Source organism: Cucurbita pepo, chromosome LG02 (assembly GCF_002806865.2).
Source record: "Cucurbita pepo subsp. pepo cultivar mu-cu-16 chromosome LG02, ASM280686v2, whole genome shotgun sequence".
NCBI lineage: Eukaryota > Viridiplantae > Streptophyta > Magnoliopsida > Cucurbitales > Cucurbitaceae > Cucurbita > Cucurbita pepo.
In genome coordinates this window covers 7406830-7427681 of record NC_036639.1, presented here as the reverse complement: position 1 = coordinate 7427681, position 20852 = coordinate 7406830, and the positions used below count along the sequence as shown (strand labels likewise).

At 42.4% G+C, this 20852-nt stretch overlaps 2 protein-coding genes across 14 annotated transcripts; both read right to left on the bottom strand.

Moving 5' to 3' along the window:
- Positions 1 to 1855: 1855 nt before the first annotated feature.
- Positions 1856 to 3621, bottom strand: LOC111788381 (probable ribonuclease P/MRP protein subunit POP5). The gene is made up of 3 exons (XM_023668707.1): positions 2650 to 3621; positions 2420 to 2557; positions 1856 to 2188 (listed from the first exon to the last, which is right to left on the bottom strand). The coding sequence occupies exons 1-3, from the start codon at positions 2825 to 2827 to the stop codon at positions 2040 to 2042; spliced, it is 465 nt and encodes a 154-aa protein (XP_023524475.1). The 5' UTR covers positions 2828 to 3621; the 3' UTR covers positions 1856 to 2039.
- A 44-nt stretch (positions 3622 to 3665) lies between these two features.
- Positions 3666 to 8004, bottom strand: LOC111788379 (protein DETOXIFICATION 54). Of its 13 annotated transcripts, none has more exons than XM_023668702.1 (6): positions 7351 to 7800; positions 7217 to 7274; positions 7039 to 7141; positions 6071 to 6946; positions 5544 to 5865; positions 3666 to 4348 (listed from the first exon to the last, which is right to left on the bottom strand). In XM_023668702.1, exons 3-6 carry the CDS (start codon positions 7090 to 7092, stop codon positions 3789 to 3791), a joined length of 1812 nt encoding a protein of 603 aa, XP_023524470.1. In that variant the 5' UTR covers positions 7093 to 7141; positions 7217 to 7274; positions 7351 to 7800; the 3' UTR covers positions 3666 to 3788. The 13 variants fall into 13 exon arrangements, 8 of the variants coding, with proteins under 8 accessions (XP_023524470.1, XP_023524471.1, XP_023524467.1 ...); XM_023668703.1 differs by having other exon boundaries at positions 7221 to 7274; XM_023668699.1 differs by lacking the exon at positions 7217 to 7274.
- Between the last annotated feature and the right edge of the window lie 12848 nt (positions 8005 to 20852).

The following is a 20852-nucleotide window of genomic DNA, read 5'->3' as shown; positions in this document are numbered from 1 at the left end:
TGTTATCACAATTGCACTTATTTGGGACTCTGTAGTGTGATGTGTGGTACTCACTCTTGTCCATAGAGTGAGTCAGCCAACTAAAATTTTATGCCCAAACTTTCAACTCCACTCTTAGGAAACAAATTTAGAAAATGGAGATATATAAAGTTTTTGAAAAATGGTGGTAGAGAAAGGTTTTGTATGTTCGGAAAGCAATTTAAGAAAAGAATGTTATAGGATAGCATGCAATAAGCAGCAACGACGACATTAAGAACATATAACCCAGATTAAAAGAATTGACAACTAGTTGCTGTCTTTAACACCAAACTCAAAAATACATATTGTGGTTAACTTCATGTCTTTCGACACGTTTTCAATTGATCTCAACACCAGGGAATCTCTTCCAATTTACCAGGAACTCTTGTACATCTCTTCTCAATTTGCCTTTTTTTTTTTTTTTTTTTTTTTTTTTTTTTTTTTTTTTTTTTTTTNTTTTTTTTTTTTTTTTTTTTTTTTTTTTTTTTTTTTTTTTTTTTTTTTTTTTTTTGTATTCTCAGTCAAGATCTTCTGCTTCATTCTCAATAGGATTCTTTATCGTTGTAGGAGCTCGTGTCACCTCATTGTATCTGATGTTTTTGTGATCGGGTTGTAATGTTTCAAGTTATTAACATAGACAATAAGGTTAGTGTTCATTCAAGGGGGCAATTTAACCTTGTATGATACCTTCTCAACCTTCTAAATGACTTTGATTGGTCTAAAATTATTTCTAGTACCAATGGTTGATTCTTAAGAATCCAAGTTGAGTGACTTTAATGGTTTGTCTTCATACTTTGGTGAAGTTTTAGGCTTAGGCCCTCTCCCCAATAACAGATGATGATTGACTAAGCGTTTGCAAGTCTAATAAACTTGACATTTAATAAGTCATTTACCTGCTTATGAAGTTCAACTAATTCGGGTTGAGCTAAATGACACACATTGTTGGCGGACGGTCTCATTCTTGGTAATAACTCAATTTAGTGATTTATACCTCAAGATAGAGATAAACCCTTAGTTTGACTTTCTAGCCATGCATCGCCATGTTTCTCTTGCAACCATTGGATCTCTATTGTGATAAGCTCACTCGAGCTCTCCTCTTCAACCATCAAAATGATTATGAGCATGGGTTCATCATGAGTGGAATCACATCTCAATTGTAATCATTTTCACCCATCATGAGTGGAATCGCATCTACGTAGTGTTGGATATGGAGCTTTTCTTATTTATAGCTTATTCAATTGTTACCGAGAGTAAAACTATCTGTGGAAAATGATCATGGTAAACCGTTATATATACTACATGATTATATCTGATAAAACTGTATATAGTAAACTAAAACTAAAACCATGTATATACTCATTGGTAAGTAGTTTGAATAATACTAGGACATGGGAATAACTTGTGTTCGAGTAGAAATTCATCTCTAACACGACATCAAAGTCATCCACCTTGACAAACACAAAAACGGTCTGTCCATTCCAAATTTGTAGCTTAATGGGAGTTCTCTTAGCTCTTCAATCTCTCTCACTTTCTTCTAGAGAGGAGATAAATATTGTAGAGCCTCCATGCTGAAATTTTTAATACTTTTGACTCGTGGTGTTTCAACTTCTGCCGTCTCATATTCAACTTATGAGTTTGTTCGATAAGGGTACTCTCCGCCCTTGATTTCTACGAGAGGATTTATTGTCCCTTCCTCCAATTTCAAATATGTCACTTTCCCTACTTTTGATTGAGTTAGATTAGTAATTTCTATCCCTACCGAGGCATTCCGACCCTACCACATATATTGAAATCGAGCATTGTTAAGGTTGAACATGGCATAGCGTACACCATAGGAAGGTCATGAACTCGTTATTCATATAGTTTGAATTTCTCTCACAACTTCAATCTCTCGACAAAACAAAAAAACCTCGTCTTTTTTAAACATGTCACAAATATCTAACGTAAGCTTAGAAAACTGCTTGGCATAGTCTCAGACTCAGATGAGAACAATATGAAATAAAATTCAAAATTCAATCAAATCAGTTATCTAAAGTTCTAATCTTCTCCAGACAGTTATGCATTTGCAGATTGACGCCATCAGAGATATTAGGTCCAACCATAAGCTTGTACTGCTCAAATTTCAGTTCATCCACCCTCAAGGCGGTGTTCTTGCAAGCCCTGCTGTTTCCTGGTAAAACAGAACGCATTTATTCAATGTCATTTCTTCAATTCTATTACAAATCAGTGCAGCACAAAATAGAGAAGGATTGAAATTACCCAGAACAAGAGTTTAAACTTAATACTCATTTACAAGTTCAAAATTCATATTCTGATTATATTCTTGAAGCACAAGCACAATTGTGTATACCCAAATTGGAAGTCAGCAACATAAACGATGATCCTAACCAATAAAACTTACCAGTTAGGTCCAGTAGATTAAATACAACGGGGCAATTGCTGATACTCCTCACCATTGTAATTGCAGCCCATACATTCTGGTAGTCCTCTCTAGAGGCTCTAATGATGCACAGCTTTGTGATTGGATTTACATACCTAACTACATAAACACCAAGGCAAGAACAAATATTAGGCTATACAAATACAAATACAGAGGTTGCTATGTTGTTTAGAAAGACACGGTTTATGTACCTTGAAAAGATCCAAGTGAGGAAGCAAAGCCACACTCCCCGAAGTTGAGAAGAATACTGTCCTTGATTGCTTTTGAAACATTATATTGGGTAATGATAATAGGATCATCTGTTGCAACGTCTTTATTGGGATCCAACGCAACTTCAAACACCAAGTATCGGTTCTTAAAACTCACCATTCTTCAATTCTTCTAACTTTTCTAACAAAATATGCCCACCCGGGAAAGAAGACGGATAATCGCCTGATTTCAAACAAAGCTCAAAAAGGGGGGAAACGTGTGGCAGACGCCACCGTACACTGCCGTCGGCGTTGCGTCAGAAGTTTGGCGGTGAAAGGACCACTCAGCCGCTGATTTTCGAGGCCACTTTACAACAAAAAGAAAAAGAGAGAAGGGCACCTGAGAACGCCGGAAACCTTGAGTCGTTTGTGAACGGAGAGAGACAGAAGATCGAAGTTTCGTGTGGGATGTACGAGGTTTAAGGGCAGTGACTGTCGGAGAGAATCGAGAAGGGAGACAGAAGGGGAAAGAGTCGGCGATTTCAGAGGTAAGGGAAGGAGAAAAGGAAAACGGGGAAGAGGAAGACTGCGCTTCCCTCGCGCGGCCTATCAAGGGCGAGCGACCAGTCGGGCCCACCTGGACGCGCGGCCCGGTAGAGGCCCGGCCTGCGACATCCGGCCCAGTGCGGCCCGATTGGGCTGAGTTCTCTTTTTGTGTAATTCATCCTTTGCCGGCACAATCAACCCACCGTAACCTCCGGCGAAGCCCATTGGATGGCGCCAAACCGTGGACCCCAACTGGCACCGTGGAGGGTAGATAGTCAGACCTCAGCCCCCAACGATCGGCGTGGATCTTTACTGATAACCGGCGATGGTGGCTTGAGTTAATCATTGTCGCCGCTGATTTTTATTGTTGTTGTTATTTGTTTATGTGTAGGGGATTTGGAATAATTTCAAAATCTCTCCGAAACAGTAAAAAAAAAAAAAAAAAAAAAAAAAAAAAAAAAAAAAAAAAANTTTTGAGAGGCAACAAAATAAGAAATAGATAGCTGCCAGGCAGCACTGATTGAAAGCCTTAACCCAACCAACAACGCCCAATCTATCGCTTGGAAAGAAACTATACACATCATTTTTTCTCTTCCCTACAACACAATATGTTGATGCCCATTTTCATGAACCAGCAGTTCTTTGGTTTCCTCTTCTGCACCATTGCCATTGGTGGTGGCACTCATTTCCAAACCAGTCAGCTTCTTCGCCTTCAAGGCCTCACCCTCCCAATCAGTCTTCGCCAGAACCACATAGAGCATGGACACAGCACAGGCGACCTGGGCCGACAGCAGCCCAAACCAAAGCCCAACAAACCCAACTCTAACCCCGAAGGCCAGCCCCACAGCCACAGGGGTGCCCACCAGGTAAAAACACCCCAAGTTGATACGAGCGCCCACAGCAGGTCGGGCAGTACCACGCAAGATGCCATATCCCGTGGTCTGGGGGCAGTTCCAAAGCTCACACAGGCCTATGATTGGCAAAGCTGAAGACACCAATGATTGAACCAACGAATCATCTGTGAAAAGCCTGGCCCATGTGCGCCTCAGAATCACCGTCCACGTCACGTTGATTCCGCCTATTACAAATGCACATCCCAATGCCACCACCGCTGCAACCTTCGCTTTCTTTGGCTTTCCACTTCCCAGCTCGTTCCCTACCTGCCCAATCTCATCAGATCATATCATCATATCCCAAGAAAACCTATTTTTATTACATCAATCAAATCACAAAGCTTTCTTCCAGGTGAACCCTCTTTTTTATAGTGAGATACAACCAATCTAAGGTGCCTCCTATTTTTGTTCTCTCTTGTCACATCACATACAAATGTAATTTAACTATTCTCTAGGACCTATCAAACTCTAATGTTGCTGATTCACTAGGTTGTTTAGAGTGGTTTGTAACTTAGCAACACTATTTGGCTATGGATGATTTTTTTTCTTTTTCTGGCTAAATTGTAAGAATCACCTGTATGAAAAATATCATATGCTACCATGATACCAGAAATTTACTGAAAAATGAAATAGATATGCAATCAAAGAGCCCTAGGTGCGGTGAGAATATGATATGTCCCTCTAATTTCATGAAAGATACCTTACCAAGCAGAGTAGTGAGTTGTGCCAATTACTTAAATAACACATGCTCTTATTTTTCACACCCTGATTTTGCTCCATAAATAGCACTTTAGTGCTCTGGACTTTACATTATTTTCAACGGATGTTGACATGAAGGATAACAAACCGACCAATATTCCTACTATATCATAATCAGTGAGCCAAACCTCTATCCCTCCGTACACGTGCACACCCACCTCCTTCCCAGTTCTCCAACCCCCGTACATTAGAAGGCTGCTGCATAAGCCCTTTACAGCTTACATACCTTTGTCATCACCCATAATTAGTTCAAGCTCCCGATTTAGAGAGCAAGATTCATTTTCAACTATAAGGAACTGCTTTGAAGAAATTCTCTCAACAAATGAACCACGAACACGAAAACAACGGGTAAACAAAAACGACTGAAGAATCCAACTCCTACTGATGAAAAAGATGAACAAAATAACTTCCCCCTTTTCAATTTAAAGAACAAATACCTTTAACTTGAATCAAACTGCTGGAAATATGAATCGCAAAATTGGTGTTAGAATTAGTAAAACATTGATTCAGTGAGAGGAAAAATAAGGCCCCTAAACCGCTGAGTGATGAAAGATCTATAGTGTAGAGATAGAACGTGGGTCTGGAGAAAAAAGCAAGCTCTTGCAACAGAGCTTGATAACTAACTGATGGGAGCTCTCGCGGTGAAGATGAAGGAGCAAAACAATTTGTATAAAATACAGGGAAAGTAGAGTGTGGTACCTTTAGAGAGAAGTACCCGTGCAGGAGCAGCGGTGGAAGGAGACCATCCTTCACGGTAAGAACCACTAAAGTCTAATCGAAAGTGGGAAAACGCATTAAGCATCTCATGCCTTTTTGAAGATATGGAGTACATAAACATCCGTGTAAGAAAACAAAATAACCAAACAAAAGAGAAAGAGACGGCTGAAAATGAAAGGTTCCATATCAAAAAAAAATATAGGATTAGAATCTGACGTGGGTTATTGGTGCAAGTTTGTCGGTATATAATTTTACCGAGTTGAAGGGTTTTACCAGTTGACCATGACCGATAATGACTGAAAAACTGTACAATTGATAGAAATGTTAAACAAGCATAATGTAAGTGCTTTGCCCTGTTTGACATGATGAACTAGCATGTTACTTATCAAAATTAACAATTTCATAATACGCAAAGATAATCATAATGAAAATTGCCAAATGTTGGGACAAATGTGGCGTAGTATATTCGCAATTTGTAAAGATTTTGAGAGATTGGAGAGAAAACTTACCCTGGCGGAGACGCAACCAGCGAGAGCCAAGGGTACTGTGTACATCATGCTTGTAGTTTGGATGAGAATCCCAGTGGCGGCCACAGCCGACGTTGGGTTGGACAAATAACCAGACAACACTGTCACTATTTCATACCACCACCACTCCAAACATATTCCCAAGCAACTCGGTACAGCCAATTTTAGCACCGGCCCCACGCCTCCACAAACCTCTCCCACCTTCAACGTCCATCTCATCTCACCTTTCCTCCCCCATACCCACACGTATCCTGACATCAACCCCGCAATGTTCATATTTGTTAGCACCGAAGCTATCGCCACTCCTTGCGTTCCCAGCCCCAGCACCACCACCATCACGTAGTTCAGAGGCACATGAAGGCCAACTGCTACTAGGGTGCAATACATCATGGGTTTCGTGTCCTTTTGTGACCTTAAAAATGTTTTTAATGGTTGCAGCAAGGTGTTTGTTAAAAGGTCTGGAAGAGAATAAATACAGTAAATAGCCGCCATCCCTGTGATTTGTGGATCTTGGCCTAAAAATACCATGATATTGTCGAGATTGATCCAGAGAAAGGCGATGGGTATGGTTGCAACGAGGAGGATTAAGATCATGCGTTGCAGAGAAAGACAGAGGAGATCCCAATTCTTGCTTCCGTAGGCTTGGCTGCATATGGGTTCTAACCCAGCGGCTAAACCCACCATAACAGAATAGCCTGTGATATTTGTAAATCCTATTGCAAGTGCACCACCTGCTAACTCCAGGCTACCAATTCTGCCCAAAAACAAGACAGAGACCACCTGCCTAAGAAATACCAAGAAGTTCATGGTAGTTACCGGTAAGGTCATACCCCATAGCTCTTTCAACTGTTCTACCACCTGCAGCAATTAGTCGTTTAGGGATATTCAAACCTTGAACAAAACCCAAAAAAAGGTTGGGATTGAGTTGAGTTGTAGGTCCGTTTCTATACCTGAGAAACAGAGGGGGCTTTGTTTGAAGAAGCATCTGAGTTTTCGTCTTCCATTTGTTCCAACAAAATTAATTTTCAGAATCTAATCGACGAGGGGTAGAAGCTGCACGGAAACACTCGATCAAATCAAGAACAAAAGAGAAACCCACGTCATAAAATTTACCAATGAACCCATTACCTACATCAACAAGGCAGACAGACCTCCAATGAATAAGAAAGTAGAGTAGAAGAAGAGCCTAAAGAATTCAACTCTTGATATCATAAGAGTTTATTAAAATATGTTTGAAGGTTCATGATGGGCACAAAACGTACCTTCCAACGCTTGTGTAGAAGTCCGACTGTAAGTGCAGGAGTTGGAAGAGCAAGCAAAAGTTAGGAGTGAAGAAGAAGACGAAAGAAGACAGAAAGAAGCAAGCAGGAATCTCGAGTTTGTATTGTTTAACCAAAAAAGGAAACAACATACGATGAATGGTGGATGGGGTTTTATTTTAGTAAAATATATACATGCACGCCCATACCATGTGGTATTGTATACAGAGAAAGACAAGTATGTGTGGTTAGAAAAGCAGAAATGAGTTAATAAGTGGGAGCTATGGCCTACTACCTAACACACTCATATTGAGAAAGAGAGAGTTTTGGTTTTGAATTAACGTGGTAGCAGCATAAGGGTGTAGAGATAAGTAGCAGGAAAGAAAGCAAGGAGGGAGGGGCAGACGGCTAAAAGAGATGGATCCATTTGTTGGCGTTTCGATGATTGATAGCTTTGTCTTTCCACTTTTTTATATCTAAGATCTTCTACTTTTTATGCTTTCTTTAAGCCAGGGGAAACGGAAAAGTTAAATCTTTCTCTTTTCGCCACCACCCACCATGTGTGACCACACGAAAGCTGAGTGGGTGGGACGCCTCAAATACGGGCGTTGGTTGGAAGAGCGGCAATTGAAGCCCAACAACACGGGGATACTCAACTCAAACTCTAGTTTTCTTTTGCTTTTCGTCACCAAATTTGTATTTCTAACAAACCAACACAAACGTATATACAACATACAAAATTATTAACTCGAACCTTTTTCTTTTCCTCCTAAATATACAATCCCAATCAATTGGAACAATATATTCTTTCCAAAATAAATAAATGAATAAAAGAAACAACATATGTGCTTGAAAATACCTATTTTGATGTATACAATCAAGAAATAAGTACCAAATTTGTTGGTACTCTGGCTTAGTTCCTTGTGAAACAATGAGATAATATTATTCAAGTAAATGATTGCCATAAAATAAAATAGAAAAGTACTGAATCAAAATAAATAGACCATTCTGACATAACGAAGTACCTCATGGCCTCTCTCTGATATTCCTTCGTACGAATTCAACACTGCAATAATGTACATCCGACTTCAATCCTTCCATTGTCGTCTACCTCGCGAATAAACCAAAACATAATCACAAATTCTAAAGCGCAACCTCCAGACGCATTCTACAAATAAGCTAGAACAACAAATCAGTCAAGTTCCAAAATCCAAACCAATTCCAAATCAGAACGCAAATCTCAAATCAAACTCCACCACTAGCAGCCGAAGCTTGATCAAGACATACAAACAGGAATCGAGTAACAAATCTCAATACTGGTCAAGTAAGTAAAATCCACCAATCGGAGGCGGATTCGAGCCGGAAAAACATCCAGCGAGCGGTTCGCTTCAAACTTCCTCTTCCTTGCATCGGAGAACGCCAAATTTATTATCTGAAATGGAATTCAAAGACGAAGATTGAAGAAGCTTACGGTGAAGTTTCTTCTGAAAAGAGAATGACAATGGAAGGAAGAAAATAGAGGAAATGTAAGGGAAAATTGGAGGGAAGCGTCCGGCTCTAACCCATTTTCCCTCCAGATTTGTTTATTGAAATTTAATTTGATTATTTTTATTTTCAATTTTAAATTTCATATTAATCCCTAAACTTTATTCTATTATATATATATATATATATATATATATATATATATATATATATATATAAATATATCCTTAACAAAAAACAAAAATGAAAATAAGAAAAAAAATATATTGTCAACCACTCGGGTAGAAAATATATTACCAACCAAGTCTTGAAGGATGTATCTCAGCCAAATTAACTCTAAATAAGTATTTATCATAGCTAGATACTCGGATTCTGCTTATGTTCTAGACACATTGGTCTGCTTTTTAGACTTCCATGAAATAATTGAATTTTCCAAGAAGATGCAAAACCTAGAAAATAGACTGTCTAGTAGTTCAATAACCCCAAGTCAGAATCGCAATATGCTTGTAATCTCAAGTTGTTTTCTGATGGTAGTAGAAGTCATTGACTAGAAGTACCTTTGATGTATCTCAAAACTCGAAGAGCTGCCTCCCAATGTGGTTTTCTTGGTTCATGTATAAATTGACTAAGCATACAAACTTAATACACTATGTAAGGCCCAATAACAGTTAAATATAGTAATCTGTCAATCAACCGTCTGTATTTGTTTGGATCATTCATCTCCTTCTGTTAAAGAAAGCTTCAGATTTTGCTCAATAGGAAATTTTTCTCGACGTGCTCCTGTAAGACTTGTGACTTGAAGAGTGTCTAAAACATACTTCCTTTGAGACATAAAAATTACTTTTCTAGATTGAGAAAATTCAATGCCTAGGAAATATTTCAAATTCCCTAAATCTTTGATAAAGAATTTCTCGAGTAAACAAGTCTTGAGATGTTGTATTTCTTTGAGATCATTGCCTATTAACAGAATATCATCAACGTAGATAAGAACTGCTGTGAAAGAAATAAATCTACTCTTAGTAAATGAAGAATAGTCGGCTTTTGGCTGAGTGTAGCATGCATCTTGTAGAGTGGTAGAGAATATGAAGAACCAATTGCGACAAACCTATTTTAACTCATAAAGAGACTTATGTAGCCGACATACTGTATTATCCCCCTATCAGCGACTTCCTCATCTAGATTACCATGGAGAAAGACATTTTGAACATTCAGCTGATGAGTGAACCGTTTTCGAGTAGCAACAATAGTGAGTAAGCAACAAAGGGTAGTAAGTTCCGCTATAGGAGAAAATGTCTCTTTGTAATCAATACATTCAACCTCAGTGTATCCTTTTGCTACCAGTCGAGCTTTATAACGTTCAACAGAACCATCCGGGTTGTATTTAATCTTGTACACCCAACGACAGCCAATATCTTTATGGTCAAGTGGTAGAGGAATGAGAAACCAAGTATGATTACGTTCCAAAAGCTTCAATTTCAGCATTCATAGTCTACTGCCATAATGGGTCACCAACTGCCTCATCATAGGTTCTAGGTTTTGTTTGGGTTATAATAAAAGCTAGAAAAGCATGTTGAGTAGGAGAAAGATGAGATAATGAAAGGTAATGATGAAGAGGATACCTGGTGCTAGTGTTGTGACTTGAGCTAGATGTTAAATGATTGGCTGCAGAAGAAAACTCGTAATCATTATGCCAAGCTGGAGGCTGTTTGGTACAAGTAGAACGTTAGAGTGGAATTGATGTATTAGGTGAGATATGATTGATATTAGTGGGTGAATCTAGATATGAACAAAAGGTAAAGTAGATGACGAAATAAGAGGAAAATGAATGTTTGAGTAAGATGGGTCAGGGAGTGGTAAAATGGGAGTTGAGAGAGCTCATGTCAAAGTTTGTGAAGTTGATGAAAAAGAAAAATAATTTTCACAAAATTTAACATCAAGACTGATAAAGAATTTGTGAGATTGTATGTCATACAACTTGTAACATTTGTGACCACTAGAATATCTTACGAAAGCAAAAGGAATTGTCCGAGATTCAAATTTTTGCTTAGGATGTACTACACTTGCATAACATTTAGAGTCAAAAACTTTAAGATGATGAAGTGTAGGTGGTCGTTTGTAAAGTGCTTCAAATGGTGTATCATTAGATAACAATGGTGATGATGTTCTATTTATAAGATAAACCGCCGTTAAGATGCCCTCTCCCAAAAAAATAAGTGGAACCTATGACTGAAAGAGAAGAGATTTAGCTACATTTCGGATATGACGATGCTTACATCTGACTCCATTTTTTTGTGGAGTATAGACACAAGTGCGCTGAAATTTAATGCCACAAGAAGTAACAAAATGGTTGCAAAGATAGGAACTCAGTCTCATTGTCTGATCGTACTATCTTGATAGTAGTGTGAAATTGGGTTTGAACGAATTTAACAAAGTTCATTAACAAATGTTGTACTTCTGATTTATGTGGCATAAGAAAAACCCAAATATATCGAGTAAAATCATTAACAACAGTGAGAAAAACGCAAACCAGAATGGGTAGGAATATTTATGAGGTCCTTAAACATCACAATCTAATAGATCAAAGGTAGGATGTGTTAGTTATTGAGTTTCTTTAGAAAGACAAGCAAGTTTGTTTTGCTAATGGGCAATTACTACCGTTATGAGAAATGCCACAAATCATCTAGAAATTTAAAATGCAAAAAATGATCAAATGATAAGCTAGAAATTTAGAATGAAAAAAATGAAGGATGTTGATGGCGTAAATGCCACAAATCAGATGACTGAGATACTTGATGAGCTGAAGATTTGATTGGAGATGAAGAAATATGATAGGGACCTCTGAATTGTTTACTCGAGCCAATCATCTTCCCCATAGGCAAATCCTGCGTAACATAAGAATCAGGATAGAAGGTGACACACCATTTCAAGTCATTGGTAAGTTTGTTGGTGGACATCAGGTTTAAATTGAATGAAGGCATACATAAAACATTGTTTAATTTAAATCAGGTTTAAATTGAATGAAGGCATACATAAAACATTGTTTAATTTAAATCAGGTTTAAATTGAATGAAGGCACACTCTAACGCCGAAATATATATATAAAAAAAAGAGAAAGAAATCGGCCGAAGTCAACAAAGGGGCAAATGAGTTATTTTTCCCTCCATCTATTATAGAGGTCCCAACGGAACCCTAATAGGTGCTACCAAAAAAGGAGGGTTATAATTGGCGACACGTGTCAAACATTAGTTGGAGCTATGTGTCAGATGACGGCTGGAGCGACGTAGCCCCAGTGAAGCGGCGACATCAGTCGTCTGCGTGCCCTACCCGATTTCAGATCCGCGAGTAGATTTGACCCGACTCACAACCCGTCGGTTGAACCAACCCGCGGTCCACCCGAGTGAGCCAAACCGTCGACCCGAATTGGAATGCTGACCCATGACTGCGCGAAAGCATCCCGCACGTGGTACTCGTGCGTCCGCCTGTGACTAGCTTCCTCCCCAGCACATGAGGGCGCGTGGCCGACGCGTGTAAGCCACTTTTTGACCCGTTTGACTTCTGTTTGCCCGATTTTTATCTCGATTCCAATTCTAACAATGTTTTTACATGAAAAGGGACCTAATTGAGGGAAATCAGTAGTTTTGGACACCCTACTTGCTTAGTAGCGCTAGTGAAAGGGCACGCGTCAATCAAGTAAGTCACTACCCGAAACTTAGGAAGAAAAATGTGTATAATGTATCTAGTTCTTGATGTTTTCTCCCTCTTGATGATGTTTAGGAAGCGTTATACTGATAAGCCTAGGGATTAATGATTAGAGTGACAAGTCAGTGAGCCTTGATCAATCCCTTCCCTACGAACTTAGCAGATCACCACGACAAACATAGTACCTTAGGGGTATTCTTAGGCCGCAAGTTGTTTGAACGGTATCTATAGCTTCGGGAAAGGACTAGGAGTTCTTGATCAGTTCTTACTACTCCTAGCCATTTCGCATGGGAAATGTGTCCCCACGTCGTACAACTCATTAGCTGCAAGGGAACGGGTTGGGTCGCGCCCCGGCTTAGGAGGTACTCAACACACCTCTAGGCAAGATACCATGTATTCTCAGTTAGCCATGTAGAGGTAGCGCCTCATAGAGAGATACCGGTCAGTCCAGCTTAGCGTAAGGAACTCTTAGGTATTAAATAAGAGGACGGAGAATAATAGAAGTCTCAAGGGGCAAGCCCCAAGGGTCTAAGATTAGAACCAAACGTCTTAGAGCCAATGAGAAGCCCGTGTTTGTCTGTTAAGCTTAGGGTGCGATGAAAGCCTACAAGTAGGTGGCTTACTGGGTATAATTTTATACCCATTCCTGTTATATCTTTTTTTTTTTTTTCAAGTACGTGATGTTTTTTTGACAATCGGTAAGGGGAAATCTCTTTTTCACAATTGGTGTGAGAGGAAATTGTTTGAAGGGAAGAGGGAAGAAAGTTGTTGGAAGAAAATAAAAACGCGTAAAAATAACAGAGAAAAAGAGAGAATTGAGATTTGACTTTGCTTAAAGAGAGGTGATGTTTTTTCTCAAAAGATTCACCTATTTAAATCATTAATTTATCCTAAAAATGGCTGGCCAAGCCACTCCCTTCAAAATGGCCACCTAGAAAGTTGTAATCCATTCGACGTGTTTGTCAAATGGTGAAAGAAAGATATTCAATCAACTAATTAAAACGTGTAAAGCTAAATACGGAAACCTCAGGCTTTTATCTAACAATCTTCTCCTAAAATCTATTGTATATCTACCTTATTATTTGAACTACGATCTTTGAACGAAGTTCCTCAAATTTTACCCGTGCCAGAGACTTGGTGAAGATGTCTCCAAGCTGTTCCTCTGTTCGGATGAAGTCAATCTTGATAAGCTCTCGATTTGCACACTCCCGAATGTAATGGAACTTAATCTCTATGTGCTTGCTTTGATCGTGCAAAACCGAATTTTTGATCACGGAGATCGTAGCTTTGTTGTCCACATAAAGCATTGGTGGATCGCCTTCTTTTTCGATAAGTTCCTCCATCAGTCGCGCAAGCTAGACCCCCTGTGTTAGGTGCCGTCGAAGCGGCAATGTACTCTGCTTCGCAAGAAGATAAAGCAACTACCTTTTGCTTAGTTGATTGCCAGTAGATCGCGCCGCCTGAGAGAAAGTAAATCATCCCGCTGGTGCTCTTACGATCATCAACGTCACCGGCCGTGTCACTATCACTATAGCCGACCAGCTCATGCTTCTTCTTTCCTCTCCCTGCGCAGTATCTTACACCCCAACCTCTGGTTCCGGCTACATAGCGCAGGATGCGCTTGACAGCCACTAAATGCTCCTCCCTAGGTGCTTGCATAAACCTACTCACGTATCCAATGGAATAAGCAAGATCAGGGCGAGTGTTTACCAGATAGCACAGACTCCCTACAATGCTGCGGTAATTGGTGGAGTCGACTGCTGTCGTGTGTCGACCTTCCTCAGTTGGAGTCGGGCCTCCATTGACGTCCTTGTAGGGTTACTGTCTGCTAGCGCAGCAGTGTCCAACAGCTTCTTTGCGTATGCACCTTGACAGATGGTGATGCCAGCAGTACTTTGTTGCACTTCGATGCCGAGGTAGTAGCTGAGTACGCCGAGATCGCTCATCTTGAAGTTTTTGACATCTCCCTCTTGAATCTTCCAAGGACTTCTATGTCGCCTCTAGTGATTATGAGGTCGTCGACGTACACTCCCACAATCAGTCGCTGCTCCCCGTGGCCGTGCGTGTAGATGCCATGCTTAGAGGCACAACCCTTAAACTTTAGTGACAGTAGGGTACTGTCGAGCTTCGCATTCCAGGCTCGTGGTGCTTGCCGAAGCCCATATAGTGCCTTGTGCAGGCGCAGTACCTTACCGGAGTTGTCGTTGTCCAGGAAGCCAGGTGGTTGTCGGATGTAGATGGTCTCCTTCAGCTCTCCATTAAGAAAAGCATACTTCACGTCCATGTGGTAGACCTCCCAAGAGTAATGTGCCGCGATTGCCAGCAAAAGGCGGACAGATTCTAACCTTGCCACTGGTGCAAATACCTCTTCAAAGTCCACACCTTGCTTCTGGACATAGCCCTTCGCCATCAGACGAGCTTTGTTCTTCACAACTTCTCCCTTTTCATTGCGCTTCAGTTTAAAGACTCATTTGAGCCCTATGGCTCGGTGTCCCGACGACATATCCTCCAGACTCCACGTCTGGTTCTCGGTGATGGATGTTATTTCCTCCTACATTGCCTTCAGCCAGCACAGGTTCCTTTCTGCTTCGGCGAATGTGTTCGGTTCATCTATGCTGATAGCATGTAGTTCGACAACCTATTGTTTGAGTTTGCGCGTCGCCAGTCCACGTGGTTCACCTCCTCCCACTAGGTTGTCCATCCTCTGGTACCTGGCCACCAGATCATCATCGTGATCGGCATCCAGCGTCGAATCCGCAGTTCGTGGTGTTACAAACTCCACTGGTTCAAGGGGTGCAGCTGCTGGCGGCGGTGACGGTTCCTGATGTTGTGCTCTTCCTTCTTCCGGCTTGGTGATGAGCTACTCCACCATAAATTGATTTGGGTTGTGGTCTGCCTTGATCACGTCGTTCCACTTCGAGAAGGTACTTTCGTCGAAGATGACGTCGCGAGACACATGAGCTCGCCCCCCCCCCCCCCCCCCCCCCNTACGCCTTGCTCCTGGGTTCGTAGCCGATGAAGATGACTTTCAGCCCCTTGGGATCGAGTTTGGCCAGGTGGGGATGCGCTACCTTCATTACCGCCTCTCCCCAGAATCTCCCAGGCATCCCGACTGTCATCAGCAATGACCTCGCTGTCCCGACGATGGTCTGATTTCGACGTTCTACCACCCCGTTCTACTGGGGGGAGTAGGGTACCGTTAGTTGTCGCTGCATGCCCAGCTCATCACAGTACTTACCGAAACTCGCTAAGCATTCTCTGCCTCGGCCGTGCGCAGCACTCGCATCTTCTTCTCGCATTCGGCCTCTACTCGCGCCTGGATGCGCTTAATTTCCTCTGCCGCCTCACTTTTCACTTGCAACAGGATTAGCTACATGAAGTGACTTTTGTCATCGACCAACAGGAGGAAGAGGGTCTTGTCGCTTGGGGTCGCTGGCTTGATGAGCCCGCAGATATCGCCGTGTACCAGCTCCAACGACTCACCGACGTGGTAGGATGTTCGAGACGGAAAGGGGGTGCGCCTCTGTTTGTCGATGAGGCACCCGTCGCACAACTTGTTCACGCCTTTGATTGTCGGCAAACCGTGCACCATCTCCTCCCTGTGAAATTTTTGTAGAGCAGGAAAGTTTAAGTGCCCGTTCCTTGCGTGCCACCTCCAAGATACCTCTTCGGTCTTGGCCGAGAGGCTGACGGATTGCTCTCTCTCCAACTCTAAGATGTAAAGACTGTTTGTCGTACACGAAACTTGCGTGAGCAGCCGTTGTCGATCATCGCAGATTTTGAGTACCCGCGCTTGATGGAAATGAAGCAGCCAACCTCATTGAGTTGACCCAGGCTCACAAGGTTAGCCTTGAGCCTCGGGATGAAGTAGACGCCGATCAGCTTGCGGTGCTCACCTCCCTTGCTGATGAACAGGATGGTGTGACGCCCTTCGATCTCGATAACGAAGCCGTCGTCGAATTTCACTGTCTCGTATATCCTCGAGTCAAGCTCGGAGAACGCAGATCTAACCCCGGTCATATGGTTTGTTGCTCCTGTGTCGAGGACCCATCGCCGGTGCTCATGCTGCTCGTCCCTCTCGCTGATCTGAGCGAACACTTGCGCCTCCTTCAGTTGAATTGGCTCTCTAGTTTGTGCCTTTGCTACGCCTAGCTGGAGCTCTTCCTCGGGTTTGACGCTCACTAGAGGAACAGTTACGCCGTCGTCGATTACCTCCACCTCTGTGGATTTGTTATCGAAATTGGGTTCAGGGTAAGGAGCTCTTTCTCAGGTTTGACGCTCACTAGAGGAGCAGTTACGCCGTCGTCGATTACCTCCACCTCCGTCGACTTGGAATCGAAATTGGGGACATCAGGTAAGTCCGATGCACTTACCATGAAGAGAGCTGGCTCGTCCTCCACGGATTGAGCCACATGGGCCTTCTCGGCCTTCTCCTTGTTCCTGAACTTGCTCCAGCAATTCTTGCTTAGGTGATCTCTCTTACCACAGTTCGAGCACTGGATCGGCCCGCCCGTGAGATTTCCATGGCTTCTTTTCGCCTTTACAGCTGGAGGGCTTGTTGCTCTCGCCGGTGTTGTCGCGGAGCTTTAGGCGTGCAAGCCATTCCTCTTCAGTGAGGAGTAGACGACCTTCCTTGTGGACAGCTGAAGCGGTGTTTTTCTTCCGCTGCTCGACGTTACGCAGTCTTCCAATCACCTCTTCCACCGTTAGGTCTTCACGTCAAGCAATGTCTCGATTGAAATCGTGACTTACTCGAGGTGATCGGTGACGACCTGCAGCATCTTCTTCACGATTTCTGTCTTGCTGATGCTCCCACCGAGAGTGGTGATGCTGTTGGTGAGCCCCGTTATCTGCATTGAAAAGTCATCGACAGATTTGCCGTCCTTAAAGTGGATCTCTGAGAGCTCCTTCTGCAGTTGCTCGATGTTGGATTTCCGCACTCGCTACACACCAACCCGACGGGATTTGGTTCCCTCCCTGGCCGATTGCGCAGTGTGCTTGGTGGAGAGAGACGCCAGCATATCTGCAGGCACAGACCAAAAGTATGGCAGCGAATGCCAGCCGATCCTCCCAGTACTTGATTATTTCTCCTTCCTCTGGCTCGACAGTGTGCCATAACCCTTGCGCCAGTAGGTTGATGCTCATCAACAAGGCCCACTTGTTGGACCTTGTCAGCATCAGGTATTGAACGGTGGCGGTCGTCATCTCCCTAATCACACGCTCAACGACAACTCGACGCTCGTCATCACGGCGTCAGCCTCTTTGTGGTGGTGATGGAGATGTCGGCACACGACGGCGGCATGGAGGAGTGAGTGAGCCTGCCCGGGATGGACCCCACGCGATGTGTGTTTTCACCTTTGCATTTTCTTCTACTCAAACCTAAGACCTGTGTGTTGTTAGGTTGACGCTCTAGCCACTTGAGCTATTCAACTTGCCTGTTGATAAGGTTGGCTCTTCCGTAATGATATACCACCAATGGATTAGACCAGGCCCTGATACCAATTGTTGTTTTTTGACAATCGGTAAGGGAAAATCCTTTTTCACAATTGGTGTGAGGGGAAATCGTTCGACGGAAAGAGAGAAGAAAGTTGTTGGAAGAAAATAAAAACGCGTCAAAATAAGATAGAGAGAGAGAGAGAGACTTGAGATTTGGTTTTGCTTAAAAAGAGGTGATGTTTTCTTTCTCAAGAGATTCACCTATTTAAATAATTAATTTATCCTAAAAATGGCCGGCCAACTAAATCTGTGCTACTTTCAAAATAGCCACCTAAAAAGTTGGTAATCCATTCGATGTGTTTGTCAAATGGTCAAAGGAATATATTCAATCAACTAATTAAATCGTGTAAAGTTAAATAAGAAAACCTCAAGCTTTTATCTAACACGTGTGGCGTTGGGTCGAGGTAGGGCGTGATCAGAGAGGCGGATTGTCATAGAGGAATGCATGTCCCTGGGTGTTAGTCTAGTATTTTCTTTTGCATTCGAATTTTCATATTTTTGTTCCTTAAACTTTTGTTTGCTTGAACCTTTGTATTGCATTTTCTTTACTTGGAATATATGATTTTTTCCTTATACATTTTTAACTGTTTTCTTTGCATTGACGTTGTCATTTTGAGTCACGGATCATCGTAAAATATTAGGTCATGATAGATTGGTATTAGAGCACCAGGACATAGGTCTTGTAGACATTTAGGATAGAGAGTCGTATCCTCTGTGACTGCGCCCATCAATCACGTGCCGCTCGCGACCAGATGTTCTCTCGAGTTCGAAATAAGGAGACAAAAGTCTAGTTAACGTTTGAAGAATGTACCATGATTTCCTGTTGTGTTATAATTGCGCACTACTTAGAAGGTGTTGAGATAGATAATGGCATCCAAGAGACGTGGACCCTATGTCGGCTTGGACTCAGAAGAGGAAGAAGAAAAGTCACTCAGGGCACCCCTATTCCAACACCTGAAGTGGAATAACTTGAACCTTAAGAGGAGGTTAGAGACACACCCTAAGCTAATGAGAGGACTGTACCACGGGCACCAAGAACAAGAACGAGCCGAAGGAGAACCATGGCCCGAGACTTGCCTGATATAGACCCTATAACTCAAGACTCGTTTGATTCAAATCCTACTACTGAAGACTAGTGTGACATAAAGCCTACTGCTCAAGACTTGTCTAATACAGAGCCCACTGATTTCCTCCCCTAGGAGGTCCAGCCTGTGTTCTCGTCACTAATACAGAAATTACACCCAGCCAGCCGTCAGCCACATCCACTATGGATATGCTACAAACTTTCTTGATAACCTCAATGAAAAATTAGAACATGATGTCCCAAAACCAGAACATGATGACCCAAATGATGCAGGCGTTGGTAGCTAATCAGACAGCAGTACAAGCGTCTAAAAGTCTAGGGACTATGATTGTGGAGTCCTGTTACCTGAAGGATTTCCAGAGGCATAAACCGCCCAACTTTTTTGAGGCAAGGTGGACCCTGTCGCAGCAGAGACGTGGTTGAAGGCAATTGAAACAACCTTCTATTACATGAATTATCATTGGAGTACCAAGTCTATTGTGGGATGTACATGTTGAAAGGGGATGTGCTCTTCTGGTGGAAAAGCGCTAATAGGATTATTGCACCGCATGGAGAGTCCATCACCTGGTGCCGGTACGAAGAAGCATACCTCTGCAAGTACTATCCTGTCACTGCCAATATAAAATTGCAGGCAACGTTCCTTATGCTCAAATAGGGTGACAAGCCAGTGGAGGAGTAAGATATGGAATTCAATAGGCTGATAAGGTTTTCTCCAGTGTTTGTCAGCACCGAAGAGCTAAAGGTCGAGCAGTTCATTGCTGGTCTTAGGGAGGACATAAAGGGACATGTGGCAGCCGAGACATCCTCGAATTATGCAGGCACCCTCAGAGTAGTGATCCTCATCGATATGGCCCGCATCAACAAGTTATAGGCAGCATCAACCCAGACACCCCACACTGCAATTTAGGAGAAGAGAACAGACTAAAACCACCCCAGGACTGGTAGATAGCCTCGAGGTCGTACTGATAAGTGGGGGAAAGCCCCGGTGCTAAATAGAGGCCTTTGTCCCAATTGTCAGCATCCTCACAAGGGGGAGTGCAGAACCGAAACTAATGCGTGCTTCAAATGTGGCCAAGCAAGCCACTTTGCAGTAGATTGCCCTCAGAGGAATGATCAGCGCACTAACCGACCTGCGGCACTAGACCAAAGAGGCCAAGGTACTCAGCATTAGTAAGGGCAAGCCGGAGCCCATGCAACCACAGGTGGCGAGCTGACAAACCTGACATAGTTGTTATAGGTATGCTACCCTTCTTTGGTCATTTGACCTTAGTGTTGTTTGATTCAGGTTCTACACATTCTTTTGTATTTGAAGAATTCGTAGAGCTAGCACACTTAGAAAAGAAACCCTTAGAGATCACCTTGTCAGTGTCCACTCCTGCTCACAAGCTATTGATGGCTACTCATAGGGTTAAGGGAGGTAGTGTAATAGTGTTAGAATGTGTCATAGAAGCCGCACTGATTGTGTTAAGCATGCAAGACTTCGATGTTATTTTGGGTATGAATTGGCTAGGTGAGACTCGCACTCTAGTAGATTGTGAGACTCGAGTAGTGACCCTCAAAACTTCCGTCGGGGGATAACTTTACATACAAGGGAGCCACTTCCAAGAGAACCTCAAGCGTCATTACAGCACTGAATGCCAACAAGTTGATTCGTAGTGGCACAAGTGTATTTTTAGCCAACGTGACCTTGGACAATAGTAGCGAGGTGACAGTCTCATCAGTACACATCGTCAGGGAGTTC